At 57.9% G+C, this 13,849-nt stretch overlaps 1 protein-coding gene across 1 annotated transcript in view; it reads left to right on the forward strand.

Moving 5' to 3' along the window:
- The window catches only part of PAXIP1 (PAX interacting protein 1), a 52,866-nt gene that overhangs the window by 20,732 nt on the left and 18,285 nt on the right, over nt 1-13,849 (forward strand). Inside the window, 3 exon segments of the mRNA XM_029954314.1 lie at nt 3,270-3,383; nt 8,075-8,713; nt 13,605-13,849. Of these exon segments, the coding sequence (XP_029810174.1) occupies nt 3,270-3,383; nt 8,075-8,713; nt 13,605-13,849 (998 nt within the window).

Below are 13,849 nucleotides of genomic sequence, written 5' to 3' on the forward strand. Positions count from 1 at the left end.
TCAGCGTGTGGTGGGGGGACAGGAAGGCAGGATGTCCCCTCAGGAAGTGTGTGGTCTGGAGGGGAATACCGGCTTTGACCCAGGGGTAAAGCGGGTACACGGTGTGGATCCTGCACCCGGAGGGGCCACCTGGACGGCACGCTGTCCGAGCGGACTCCACGTGTCCGCACCGGCTCCTGCAGGCGCAGCAGGCCAGGCTTCGCCCTGCGACAGGACTCTTTGCTCTTGGCCCTCCGTGGCCCTGTCTTCGCCCTGTCAGGGTGTTGATTCCGGCTGGAGCTCCTGCTGGAATCTTCCAGAACTCTCCCGGGGCGAGGTCGGCGGGGGGGCCGCCTGGGCCAGCGGGCGCTGAGACGCACGCAGGCCGCCTGTCGTCTCCGGAGCCGGGCTGGCGCGGGGTGCTGGGCCGGGCGGGTTTCGGGGGACAGGGCGGGAGTCCGACGCGGAGCCTGGCCAGGCTTGTGATTCCCGTCGTCGTGAAGACTGGACGTGAGAGCCGTCCCGGGTCTCAGTCTTGGGCCTTGCCCTGCACGAGGTCCCGTGAGGGGCCCAGACCTCAGTGAGACCTGCACCTCTAACTGTAGCTGCACCTGTAGTTTCTTCAAGAGGGACAAGGACAGACTCGGGGTTTAGAACCAAGGAGCGTCCGACTTGTGCCCAGAAGGGAAGGCGCTCCCGATGGGGGTGAAGGAAGCGTTTGTTCAGGGGGGCCGTGGGCAAGGTGACTGTCCTCTGCTCCGCGTCCTTAGAGGACAGGATAGTGGGACGAGCGAGCAGGCGGACTCGGAGCGTGGCCAGCACGTGGGCGTGTGTGCGGCCTGCCGGGGGCCCGGGGGCCAGCGCCAGCTGAGTGGCCGTTGAGGCCTGGCAGGGCCCGGGCCAGAGCCCAGCGCGTCGGAGCAGGGTCGTCCCTGAGACGCGGCAGTGTGTGGGGGCGTCACCGGGTGGCCTGACCCACCACCGCTCAAGTGTCGGGATTCAGAGCTTCGTTGGCCGAGACGCAAGATCTGTAGTTTTCAAAGATTGTTTTAAAAAAAGGGGCACTTTTCCCCAGTTATGAAATTAATGCCCTTGAAAACTTGGAAAATGCACAAAAGCATAAAAATGGAAACAAAAATGGCCCCATAATTCATCACTGCTAGGGCACTGTTGGGAACATTGTGCTGAGGAAAGAGGGTTCTTAGTTGTTAATGTGAACGCAGATTCATCACGGGAGCCGTTTGGATGTTTGCCATCGTTTGGCCCAGACGTGCGACAGTGAGGGGTCAGGTTCGTGGGAGGTGTCCGGCCTGGCCGGGGCGCGTCTTTGGGGACCTTTGTCACTCCCGGTCTCCCGCCGGCCCGATGCCTCCTCCACAGAGACAGGCTCCGGCCGGGCTGAGCCTGCGCTGCCGCCCTGTAACCACATCCTTCCCCGGAAGGCTCAGCGAGGTACTGCCGTTTTAGCTTGGTTTTGAATAAAGAGGGTGTAGGGGTTCTCTGGAGCGTCTGTATTACCAGGCGACTAAGTCTCACCTCTCCAAATGCGGCACGAGATCCGTGTTTCCGTGAAAGCCTCCAGTAAAAAATAACAGTTTCCTGATCCAGTCTTCTGACTGGCTAAATGAATGAGATATAAAGTAGTGGTTTTTCATGGTGATTTTAGGAAATTAATGTGTTCTTGTCAGTATTCACGGAGTGCAGTGCGCAGTGCAAAGTAATTTCTGGAAACTGGATGAAAACAGATGTAAGATAGTAGAGTCCTCGCCAGCTGAGTAATGGCAGCGTTTAAACACGCCGTTTGTAGTACTGCCCAGAATTTACTTGGGAATCAACAGAATTCTTAACCATAACTCTCAATTCACAGTAAATTACTCAGGGAAAAAAACTGACCTGGTTAAATGGCGATGTTAGAATTAGCTCACACACCTCTGTTTTCAGACTTCTTTTGTCTTTCAGACTCTTAACGTTTTATTTTGTAGAAATTATTTTTGGGAGTAATTGCCCTTAGAAAAGTTACAGGATGGCAGGAAGATGTCGGTAGGCCTGGGTTGAGACACACCTGCGGTTTTCTTAATTGTATTTTTTATAGTTTATTGTCAGGCTGGTTTCCATGTAACACTCAGTGCTCTTCCCCACAAGTGCCCCCCCCCATGCCCAGCACCCCCTCTTCCCCCTCCCCCTTCAGCCCTCAGTCTGTTCCCAGCATTCAAGAGCCCCTCATGATTTGCCTCCCTCCCTCTCCCTCTTTCCCCCTTCCCCTCCCCATGGGCCCCTGCCAGGTCTCTCCTGCTAGACCTGTGGGTGCAAACATATGGCATCTGTTCTTCTCCACCTGACTTACTTCACTCAGCATGACACCCTCAAGGTCCATCCAGTTTCCTACAAGTGGCCAGATCTCATTCTTCCTCATGGCCATGTAGTCCTCCATTGTGTAGATAAACCACATCTTCTTGATCCACTCATCAGGTGATGGACATTGAGGCTCCTTCCATGGTTTGGTGGTGTTGACAGTGCCGCTGTCAACACCGGGGTGCCTAAAGCCAGCCTCTCTGATGATTAGCTGTAATTTTGGCAAGTTTGTTTCCCAATCTGGACGGTGGGCTGAATGATTCTGCTCGCCCGGTGCTCGTGAGGACCAGGAATACAGGTGAAGCCCTTGGCACGGTTCCGGGCACAGAGGAGGCAGGCAGCAAATGGCCCCTGGTTTGTGTTGTTTCGGTGGAAGCCTGGTTCCAGCCCGAGCCGTTGCGCTGGAGTTGGCCGCGTCACGTCCGCAAGCACGAGGGCGATCCCTCGCGCCGGCCTCGTTTCCTTCCCTGAGCTCACGAGGGACTGTTTCTGTCTTTCTGTTCTGTCCATTTCTTGATTAGTATTTATCTCCTAACGAGGAAGGCGTTCCTTGATGACCCTGCCGCCGCCGCATTGGGACGGTGTCAGACCCGCCGCTCGCCAGCCGGAGGGGCGCCTCCTTCCTTCGGCTTGCTCTCCCCATCGCTTTTCCTGAGAGACTGCGCCGTGCGTTCTTTGCAGGGGGGATCCGTGTTTTTCATTCATTTGGTGACAAGGCAAAGTCACACCTACCAAGCAGTCGGCCACAGGAATCGCCAGCTTGTCCTGACGAGCAAACAGCTAAAAGTTCGCGCGTCTTCCCTGCGAGTCCCCGCGCCGGTTCCTTCAGGGAGGGCGGCGGCGGCGGCAGGGCCACCAAGACCCCGCCACGGACTCTGCGGGGAGCAGACTTGCACGGGTGAGATGTGTGACGGAAGCCTGCTGTCCTTCTTTCCCAGGTGTCGTCCGAGGACAGGAGCACCCTGTGGGCGCTGCTCACTTTCTATGGGGGGACCTGCCAGCTGCACCTCAACAAGAAATGCACGCACCTGGTTGTCCCTGAACCGAAGGGGGTAAGCATCTCCCGCCCGCTCTCCGCTCTCCTCTCTTGTCAGCAATTCCAGTAATCGGGGGGTTGGTTTGAGCTTCTCTTAAATTAATTACTAGATTCCAGTTACAAAAGCTACTTCTGTTCGTTTATATTATTTAGACCTGGCTTCATTCCACAGAGGATGTGAGATGATTATCATTTCTATTTGGAGTCGAATAGAAATCTCTAGTTTCCTTTCCAGTCCATTGAAACTTGAGTTCATTTTTATTTGTGAAAGCATATAGTCATCTTCACAGTTTTGCAAAAGGCCTTGTCCTGAGTATAACTTTGTAGACACGTATTTGGCGAAGTGTCCAACGCCGTGTCCTTTCCCATGGTCTAGAATATATAAAAGTATGTGCACCTCGATAATCACGGGTCCTTGTCTCTGAGCACGGTGGGGCCACAGAGTTTTGGTTTCCCGGGTGGGGCCCCAGGTCAGCAGCCCCCGCCGCCCTGTGGATTTGTGAGGAGCACAGACCGCAGCGCAGACCCCGCAAACCACCGGGACGCGTTGTGGGCCAGCCTGGAGCCGGGCAGCCTGGGCCAGGCCCTCCTGGCGATTCTGATGCACTCGAGAGCTTGAGGACCGCCGCCTTCTGGAGACCAGGAGCGACTGCAACTCGGAGAGCCGACAGGCGTGGGTTTCTGGCGAGTTGACTTTGCACATACGCGAATCTTCTCTGTTGTTCTTGCCTCTAAGTCCGCGCGGGCACACTGGCTGCGGGGGGGCGGCGGCGGGTTCCTGGGCGGTGGGCAGCACGGGCTGCCCCGAACCTGCCCTGAGAGGAGACCCCCTTCGCATAGACTCTGACGCTGAGCAGAGGCCGTCTGTAAACGTGTGCCGTGGCCGCGCTGGGTTCCTGACAGGGAGACCCGTTGTCACCCGGCGAGTGTGGGTGTCACTCAGTGAAGCCATTTCTGGAGAAAATGTAAGATGTGCCTCTTCAGTCTTTCGAAGTAAAAACTCATATTTTGTGTAACAGTTTAAGAGAGATCTAGTAAATTTTGGTTACATAGTGTAATGGCTCTTTTCATATTAATATTTTATAAACTTGTGGTTAAGAGTAAATCATTTGACCGTAGGTGGCTAGCTCGAAGGGAAACAGTCTTTGTACCTTTTGTAACAGGAGCCAGGACCTCTGAGGAGCCGAGTGGTCACAGAAGAGGCTGTGTGTGTGTGTCCGACTCAGAAATAAACAGCTTCTCTTTAAATTCTTTTCTTTCTTTACATTTTTTTAATGAGCCAAGAACATGTTTAAATGGCAGAGTGAAACTACCTTTCATATTCTTGGATTTTTAAAATGGTCAGTTAGGTGGAGAATAAAGGGATTTAAGAACAGAGTCAGCAGAACAGAGTGTGCTTGCTGCTGGGCAGGGCTGGTCTGCGGCGGCCGCCGTGGCCCGAGGACCCGCCGGCCCCCGGCCCCTGGCCACAGCCCGGGCATTGTCGGGCCACCCTGTTGGCGCCTGAGTCCGGGCGTTTGGTAACTCGTGCAGGCGAGGGCGCAGGCGAGGGCTTGAGCCGGGGGACGCCACCACCGGTCGGTCAGCTCAGGCAAGGGCATCGGACGCTTGCTCTTAGGTCCCCTCTGTTCAAGCAGTGACTGTCTTTCAGTGACAGAAACGCCCTTGTTGGGGAGGCGTGAGGGAACGCGTGAGTGGCAGTGCTGTGCGTGGACTGCGTTGGACGCAGTCCGGTCCCGCCGAGAGGAGATGTGGGGTGCGGCCTGCTCTGCGCACGGACGACCCCAGCCGGCCCGGCGGTCCCAGCGCCAGGCATGGGGTTGGCTCTTCTTTTCGTCCACGGTGCGCCGCGACAGCACTGCACAGCCCTGGCGGTACTTCTGCTGTTTGCGAACGGAATTGAAAATATTTTTTCTTAATTTTGTATATTTATTTTTGAGAGAGAGAGGCAGCACAAACAGGAGGGTCGGAGAGAGAGGGAGACACACAATCTGAAGCCGGCTCCAGGCTCTGAGCTGTCAGCACAGAGCCTGACGTGGGGCTCAAACCCATGAACTGTGAGATCATGACCTGAGCTGAAGTCGGACACTTAACCGACTGAGCCCCCCAGGTGCCCCTCCTGTTTTATTTTCAACAAACCATCTTTGTACCTTGGAAAAGAACGTAGACGTCTTATCTTAGACATACGTTATTTAGTCGTATTTACGTAGCTTACAAACACTCTGGGGTACGTCCAGACTTGTCCCCTGGGGCGGCTGTCAGGACGCTGCGGGTCTCTGGTCCGCTGCGGGAGTTTCTCCTCCGTTCACTGTGGCAGGGCTGAGTTAACCTTTCATACTTAAATGTTTCAGAATGATTTTTAGAATTAAAAGTAAAGTCTTTTTTTTTTAAGTTTTATTTTCATTCTTAGCGTTAGTTAATTCTTTAGTTAGGCGGTACGTCAGTTCCAGGCGTTCAGGGGAGGGGTCCGTCCATCTGCCGGGCCTCAGCCTCGTTTCGCCGGTTCATGTGCACTGTGGTCTCATTTGGCTGCTCCCACCTGCTCTCTACGCAGGAGTTTCAAAACACTTGTATCTTAATAAAATATATTACTTAATCATGCTTTACACACAGCGTGGCTTCAGGGAGCTTAAGCACGCGGCTAGGAGTAGAAAACGTTCTCGGGTGTGGGTCCGTGGCTGGCATCGTGCGTGGTTGGTGGCGTAGCCTTTTAGCAGGTTCTGTGGTGAGAAGTATGGAGCTAAAAGGGCTTTTCATGCCTTTGAGGCCGGAACCCACGAGGTCGTCCTAGCCCGACAATGTAGGATATGTGTGTCGAGAATTCACGTCACTTTTTCATGGTGACCAAGCCCCAAACGCACACTAGTGACCTCTAGAATGGATGATGCCAGAGTAACTATGCAGTAGGCCGCGGGACAGGGGCCGGCCTGAACTCTCCACTGCGCAGCAGCGTGCCGGGGTTGAACCGGGTCACGCCCGGGTCTGAGGGCGCTCCCCAGCTTCGGGGGGGAGGGGGGCGGGGGTCTCGGTGCTGGGGGCCGGAGACCGGCAAAGCGGGGCTGCGTGACGGCGCGGGGGTTCGTTACGATGTCTCCACTTCCCGAGTTTGTCCGAAGACGCGCTGGGACGTTCGGGGCAGAAGCGGCAGCGGGGAGGGAGGGTGTCCATGGTGTGTCCAGTGGGGAGAGCACGTCACCGAGTACTTGGGCGCCGTGACGCCCCGGTGCCCCCTTCCCGTGTCAACATGCGATCGTCCGCATTTATGACAGAGAACGGGCACCGGGTGCCAGAGGTGTTGACTGCGGTGACCCCCAGCGGGGTGCCCCCACCCCTCCCTTTGTCTCCTGGCCTCACTCTGTTCCGGCGTGTCCTCCTGTGACCACGTGTTGAAGTGGCTCTGGGCACGGTGTCCTCGGAAGCCACAGCGTGACGTCCCTGAGGCTCGAGGGGGCCACTCTGTCCCGGGAGGAGGGTCCTGCTTCCTGGTGCTGCCGTTGCCAGCGCTGGCCTGAGGGCGGCCGTCCACTCGGTCACCCCCACCCTGACTGTGAGGGCGGGTGCCCTCTTCGGTCTCCTTGACAGGAAACGGATTTTAACGTGGGGCCCGGCTGTGCGTGCGCCCGAGCCCTGCAGTACCCGAGGCTCTCGAAGCAGCCGGGCGAGGTTCTGTTGGGCGAGTGAGCCCTGGTCAGAAACTCGTTTGTTAATTTCTTTCAGTTTATTTTCTTCTTACGAGAGTGGGGGAAGGGGAAGAGAGAGAGAGAGAATGAATCCCATCAGGCACCATGCTGTTGGAAGAGGGGCTCGAACTCAGGAACCATGAGTTGAGATCATGACAGGAGCTGAGAGCAAGAGTCGGATGCCTAACCGACGGAGCCCCCAGGCACCCCGCAAACTCGTTTATTTCTAAGCTGCCGCATCGTATTGCTCTTACTTAATATTTTTTCATTTATATCTTTTATCCTTCGGTGTCTGTTCCGTCTCAACACCCTTACCTGCAAGGGAGCGGCAGCCTGGTAGCTGACCTTCCCCTGGCGCCCCGTGGCCACGCCCCTGCCCCGCGGCCACGCCCCTGCCCCCAGCACGCTGCAGCGAGGCCCGGAGGCCCCGTGTGCAGCTCACACTGGCGGGGCCCTTCTCGGTACCACGCCCACCCCGCTCAGCTGCAGCGTGCACCCTGTTCTCGCGGTGTTCACTTTCCCTCCAGAGCTGGGTTGTAAACCTCGTTGTCAGAGACGGGCCGCATCCTCTGAGTCTCCCGTGGAGATGAACTCCGGGCACCTCATTGGGGAAGCCGACTTTTCCCTGACCTTGCCCGACGGCCCGAGGGAGCTCCGCCCCCTCGTTACAGCTTCGCGCAGATTATCAATGAACAGAAACTAGATGAGGCGGCAGTTACTCATTTCGCTCAAAAGAGGACTCCGTGGGGGCTGCTAGCTGTCCTTTTTTCTCAAATGCCATCTGTAAGATTGTGGACAAAGTCCCGTGGTTGCTGTCGCAGGTGAGGCCGTCCTTAGTTCCTAGACCGGTGGTTCCCCTGGGCTCTGGTCGTGCTTCTGGGAAGGGTTCAAGCCTGTCTGTGTCTAGAAGGGGGTCACCGGCGCCGACCGTTTGAGCCGCACCCCGGCCCTGAGGTGGTTTTTGGTGCACAGTTCTAGATTTGGTCACACTTACAGCCGTGTTTACGTGTGTGTTCTTTGCTTGTAGGAGAAATATGAATGTGCTTTAAAGCGAGCAAGCATTAAAATTGTCACCCCTGACTGGGTCCTGGATTGCATATCCGAAAAGACCAAAAAGGATGAAGCATTTTATCATCCTCGCCTCATTATTTATGAAGAGGAAGAAGAGGAAGAAGAGGAGGAGGAGGAGGAGGTAGAAAATGAGGAGCAGGATTCCCAGAATGAGGGGAGTACAGACGAAAAATCGAGCCCTGCCAGTTCGCAAGAAGGGTCCCCTTCGGGCGACCAGCAGCTCTCCCCCAAATCAACCACCGAGAAGGCCAAAGGGGAGTTGATGTTTGACGATTCCTCGGACTCCTCGCCGGAGAAACAAGAGCGGAACTTGAACTGGACCCCCGCCGAAGTGCCGCAGTTGGCCCCGGCCAAGCGCAGGCTGCCCCCCGGAAAGGAGCCCGGCCTGATCAACCTGTGTGCCAACGTGCCGCCCGTCCCGGGCTCCGTCTTGCCCGCCGACGTCCGGGGCCCGTTAGTGGCTCCGGGACAGAGCCTGCAGAGTTCCGAGAGACCGGAAATGCTCGCCACGTGGAGCCCGGCCGTGCGGACCCTGAGAAACATTACCAACAATGCTGATATTCGGCAGAGTAGCCGCCCGGCAAACGTAGCGCACGTAAGTCCCTCTCGAAAGAGCGGAAGCTTACAGGATGGAGTTGCGGGCTGAGTCGGGCCGGTAGGATTTCCCACTTCTCTGCGACCGCTCACGTACAAGCGGTGCCTACCTGTGTGAGAACCGTTCTCCGGGGAGCGGGCGTGCGCGTGCGCTCTGCGTCTCTCCAACTCCGGCAGGACAGCAGTGACGGAGGGCCTGGCCCTGAGGAAGGGTCTGCGCGCTCACTCAGCTTCAGGCGAGCGGTGGCAGGAAGCTGACCGGGCGTCCTCGTGACGAGCCTCACGCTGGGCGCGTGACCTAACGTGAGCTCCTCGTTCGTTTAAAGGGGCCTTAATCTCAGGTGATCCTATCGAGACGGGAATTTGTTGATACGGCATGGACTCTGAAAGTTTTGGTAGACGTCCTTCAATTTAGGCCTGAAACAAAGTTGTGGGGTGCTGCATCGAAGTTTCCCACCTTCGTTTCAGGTGTGGGGGCAGACACGCAGGGCCAGAGGGGCTCCTGTGGGTCTGCGGCCGGGGAGTCTTGAGGACAGTTGATGAGGTGTCCTAGCATAGCCGCCGGGGGAAGGAGGGTAGTCGGCAGGCGTGGTCCGGGAGGGCTTCACGAAGGAGGTGTGGATGGCAGGCCATGGGAAGAACGGGCTGGGGGTGGAGGGCTCCCAGAGAAAGGAACAGCGACTGTGGAGACCCAGGCGCGGGCGTGAATTTGCTGTGTTGTAAGGCAAGAAAGTCCGCGGGACTTGAGGCGCGAGTTAAAAATGTCTTGTTGTTTCCCGTGTCCTCCCTCCCTGACGTAGCCATGAGATGGTGCGTGGTTCTCGAGACGCCAGAATACGGTGGAAGAGAAGGAAACTTCGCAGACATCAGACGGGGAAGAATTAAGATGGCGCCAGGAAAGTGGTCGGGGGAGGGGAGAGAGACGTAATCGTCTCAAACCGGTGAATGGAAGGTTCTGGAAGCGTTGATAGGGGATCCTGGGAAGACAGTATTGTTGGACATGGTCGGAACCCCCCTTAGGAGATGAGGAGCCGGTAAGACAGGTGGAGGCGGAGAAGAGGTCGGACCGCGGGTCGGCGGAGGCGGCCGGAGTGCAGCACGGTCATTAGCGGTGCCGGAGGCGCGGCGGCTTCGGGCGACGGGAGACGGGGGCCGGTCGACGCGCCAGCAGCCGTGCCACCTTCGGCCTGACACGTTCAGTGTGGAGCAAATAATTTTTTTGAATTTATTTGCCAAAATCGTGAGATTGCCCACAAAAATGGGATTTCTGGCGTTCCTTGCAAAGCCGATGAACCAGTACTTTGCAGTGAATGGGGACAGCGCGTGGTGGCTGAGCAGCGGCACCCCTTGGGTGGCGAGGCGCCTTCCGTGGGCTCGTCCCCCGCGCCCCGTACTGGCACTTCCCGTCAAGGTCCTTCACTTGTGGGCCCAGGAAGCACTTGGGTTGGCAGAGACGCCGGTCTGGAGGGTGGTGGCTTGCGAGGACCTGAGGGGACAAGGAGGAGGCTCTGAGAGGAGGTGGTCAGAGAGTGGCTCCGTCCCGTTGGGGCCCATGCTCACGGGGGTCGCCAGAGGTGAGGGGCAAGGACAGAATGCAGAGAGCCAGCGGCCGGGTCCGTGGGCCACAGCGCCTCTGATGGGGAGGCGGGAGGGGGTGGTAAAGCCATAAGGTGCGGTCCCAGCACTGGAGGGCCGTCAGGGGTGGAGGGGATGGTCAGAAAGAACTGGAAAGCCAGGGGGTCCAGGCGGGAAAAGGCAGCCTGAGGACAGCCTGGAGGCAGCGGTGGTGTGACCAGGGCATGGCAGGGAGACCTGGCTGCCCCTGGACATGAGTCTGGAGGGCGCGGCCTGCCGCCCAGGGAGCACACGGTCCCCTCCTGTGGTCTGCAGCCCGCGGGCCCCCTGTGTCCGTCTGCCAGCTCTCACCGCCCGCCCCCACTGCTTTTCCCGTGTCCACTTGGACCCCACGCTCCCTAAATTTGCATTGGGATGAGATCATCCCCTGGGGGGTGGGATCAGGGAGTGGGGTGCGCCTCGCAGGAGGGCCACTGGAGGAGCAGGCCACGCTCGGGTCCGGCCCGGCCGTGGGGAGAGCCGCTGCCCCGGGGTGTTTGGCGTCATTTGCAGGGAGCTGAGACACGTTTTGCTGCTATAAGTGAAGAAAATGAGTTTTTGAAATGTTACAACTAGAGGGCAGGTTTAGTGTGAAAATAGATCGGGGCAGGAGAACACAGCCAACCGTCCGAGTTGTTCAGATTGTGAGTCTGCGGTGGCCAGGAGCCACGTTGTTCGTACCGTGATTCTTTGTGTGTTGGGGCACTCGGATATGAAGTAATTTAAAGGTAGCGACAGCGTCATAGGAAGGGAAAATCCAGACTTGACGTTCATTACAAATGTTTGCAAAATGGCAAATTACACGATCACGCAGCCAAGAATCCCACTTGTTTCTTTGATTCCTGGAGAGCAGCACGTGCTCCCAGCCAGAGACACGGCACAGGCCGAAAAGCCGCCTGATGTCAGAGTCCAGGGGCGTCCTGGGAGCCCCTCGCTGGGCGGCCCGCCGGGTCCCTGCTTTCCCGGTCGGGGCTCTCGTCCTGACCTCCGTCTGCTCGGAGCAGCCTCTCTGTCTGTGCTCCAGGCCTGGAGCCCCCGCCCGCCCCACCGCCCAGATGCAAGAGGACCAGCGTCGGGCTCCGGGCACTCAGCCACCCGTGCTCGCTCACCCTCTGCACGGCTGCCCTGTGACCTGGGGGGAGGCGCAGGGCCGGGGAGCAGGCAGCGCGAGGCAGCCCACTGTGGCGGACAGGCCTTTATTCCTTGGTACCGGTCAGGTTCACGTGGGTTGTTACTTCCGAGTGGAGTACGTATGTACCAGACTTCAGAAACTCAAGTGGCACCAAAGGCTGTGAAGTGATGAGCTTCCTCCCGCCCGAGTCCCGTGTCCTCTCCAGAAGCAGCCCCTACCCCGGGCCGCTGCGCCCACGGCTCCGGACCCTCGGCAGAGGTGCCGGCAGGGCCTGCCACGCGCCCCACGTGGCTTTTACGGAAGCGTGCGCACCCCAGGGGCCGTCCTGCCGTCTGGTGCGGCGGGCGCTGCCGTCGTTTCCCCCCCCCGTGACACGGCACCGGCAGCACTTGTGAGCATAGAGAAGAAACCGTCGCCCTGCTGTTCCCGAGTGTGTCAGAAAACTTGTTCTTGTGGCTAGCGCTCTACCAAAGGAGGCTGCTGCCGGGAGTGTGGCGAGACTCCTCGCCGAGCGGACGGCTTCCCGCAGGGCCATTCCGAAGGCAGATCGTGCGGGCCGAAATTGGCCTCCTTCATTTTTTAAAAAATGTTTATCTATTTTTGAGAGAGAGCAAGAGTGGGGAGGCGCAGGGAGCGAGGGAGACAGAACCCCAAGCAGGTTCTGTGCTGACGTGGAGCCGACGTGGAGGTTGATCTCATGAACCCTGAGGTCGGGACCTGAGCTCAAGCTGGGTGCTCACCCGATGGAGCCCCAGGCCTGGGCCGCTTTAAAGGCGGCTGTTTCACCCCTAAATCCAGAGTCTGCTACCCGTGCAGATAACATCACCTTTATGTTCAGGAGTCTGTTTAAGTGGAGGATACGTTTTAAGATCATAGTTGAGATTTTTGTATAGTCAGGGTTTCCCTTATAATTGAATTTCTAGAGTTTTATTTAAATGGCAAGTGTGGGGGCATCTGGGTGGCTCAGTCAGTTGAGTGTCCGGCTTCGGCTCAGATCATGATCTCGTGGTTCGTGGGTTCGAGCCCCGTGTCGGGCTCTGTGCTGACAGCTCAGAGCCTGGAGCCTGCTTCAGATTCTGTGTCTCCCTCTCTCTCTGCCCCTCCCCTGCTTGCACTGTGTCTCTCTCAAAAATAAATAAAAACATTAGAAAACAAACAGCAAGTGTGCTTTTAATAGTGCTGTGTTGTCTTTACTGAGTTCTAGGAAAGTCTGTCTAGTTCTCTTGACCATCAGAAGGTGGTTTCCAATTTTTGAACATATTGGGAAAAAAGTCCGCATACAACAGAGTTCTTCTGTTTTATTCAGTGCGGGATAATAAAAGAGCGTGCCCTCTGATGCCCCGGCCCCTCCTGCCCTGCAGCTTGCGGGTGGTCGGCTCTCCGGGAGGAGCCAGGAGGGAGCCGGTCTGGGGGCCTGGGTTTTCTCTCGCTCAGAACATTTCCCTCCATCTGAAGACCTCCACTCCTTTTTGAGGAAGAGGCCTGTTTCCCAGCTGTGCTGACACCACCTCAGTTGAGGGGACGATTACCATTTAAACAGACCTGCTTTGGTGTCTTGTCTGGCCCCTGATTACAGAGCTGCAGGGCCCAGGGCCGGGTGCGGGGGCGGTGCTCTCGCTGGGGGTGGTCTTCACATTCGCCTTGTCCAGGGCCCCTTCCTCTCTTGGAAAGTGGCAGGTGCGGAGGGGAGAGGCTCACGCCAGGCCGAGTGGTTATGGGGTCCGCTGGGTGAGGCGAAGTCTGCAGCGTAGCAGGGGCCGGGGGTGCCGGTGAGGAGCTGTGCCCGCAGCGCAGGCCCCTGCTCAGACCCCCGGGGCAAGGCTGGGCCCCTCCGTGGTCTGTGAGTTTTTGCAGCCCCGTCACTGCGCTCTGTCAGTTGCATCAGCCACGTGAGTCTCTGTGTGTCAATTTAAGTTGTCAGCTTATTCCGTGTTACTCATTTCCAAATTCTGCTGGCCTCGAAATCATTGGCTTTGTTGAGGTCGGTGATGCTCACTGCTAGCGGTAACTGGACAGCAAAGTGCGGCATGGCTGCCGTGTGGCGCAGGGCTGAGGCAGTGCGGGGTCTGCGCCTTCTCCTGGTGCGAGGACGGTGGCACGTTTCCCCCACGGTCGCTAACGACCTCCCCCCGTGTGTGTTTTCCAGATCTTACAGTCCCTTTCCGCGCCCACGAAAACCTTGGAGCAGCAGGTGACCCACGGCCCACAGGGCCATGCCAGCGCCGGCGCCGTGCTCTTCGGCCAAGTGAAGGTGGCCCCGGAGCCGCCGCCGCCACCGCCGCACCCCGTGCTGCACCTCCCGCCGCAGCAGATCCTGCAGCTCCAGCCGCAGCCACAGATGCCTCAGCAGCCCTACGCCCCGCCGCCACCGCACCCCTTCCCACAGCCGCC

The sequence above is a fragment of the Suricata suricatta genome, chromosome 2 (assembly GCF_006229205.1).
Source record: "Suricata suricatta isolate VVHF042 chromosome 2, meerkat_22Aug2017_6uvM2_HiC, whole genome shotgun sequence".
NCBI lineage: Eukaryota > Metazoa > Chordata > Mammalia > Carnivora > Herpestidae > Suricata > Suricata suricatta.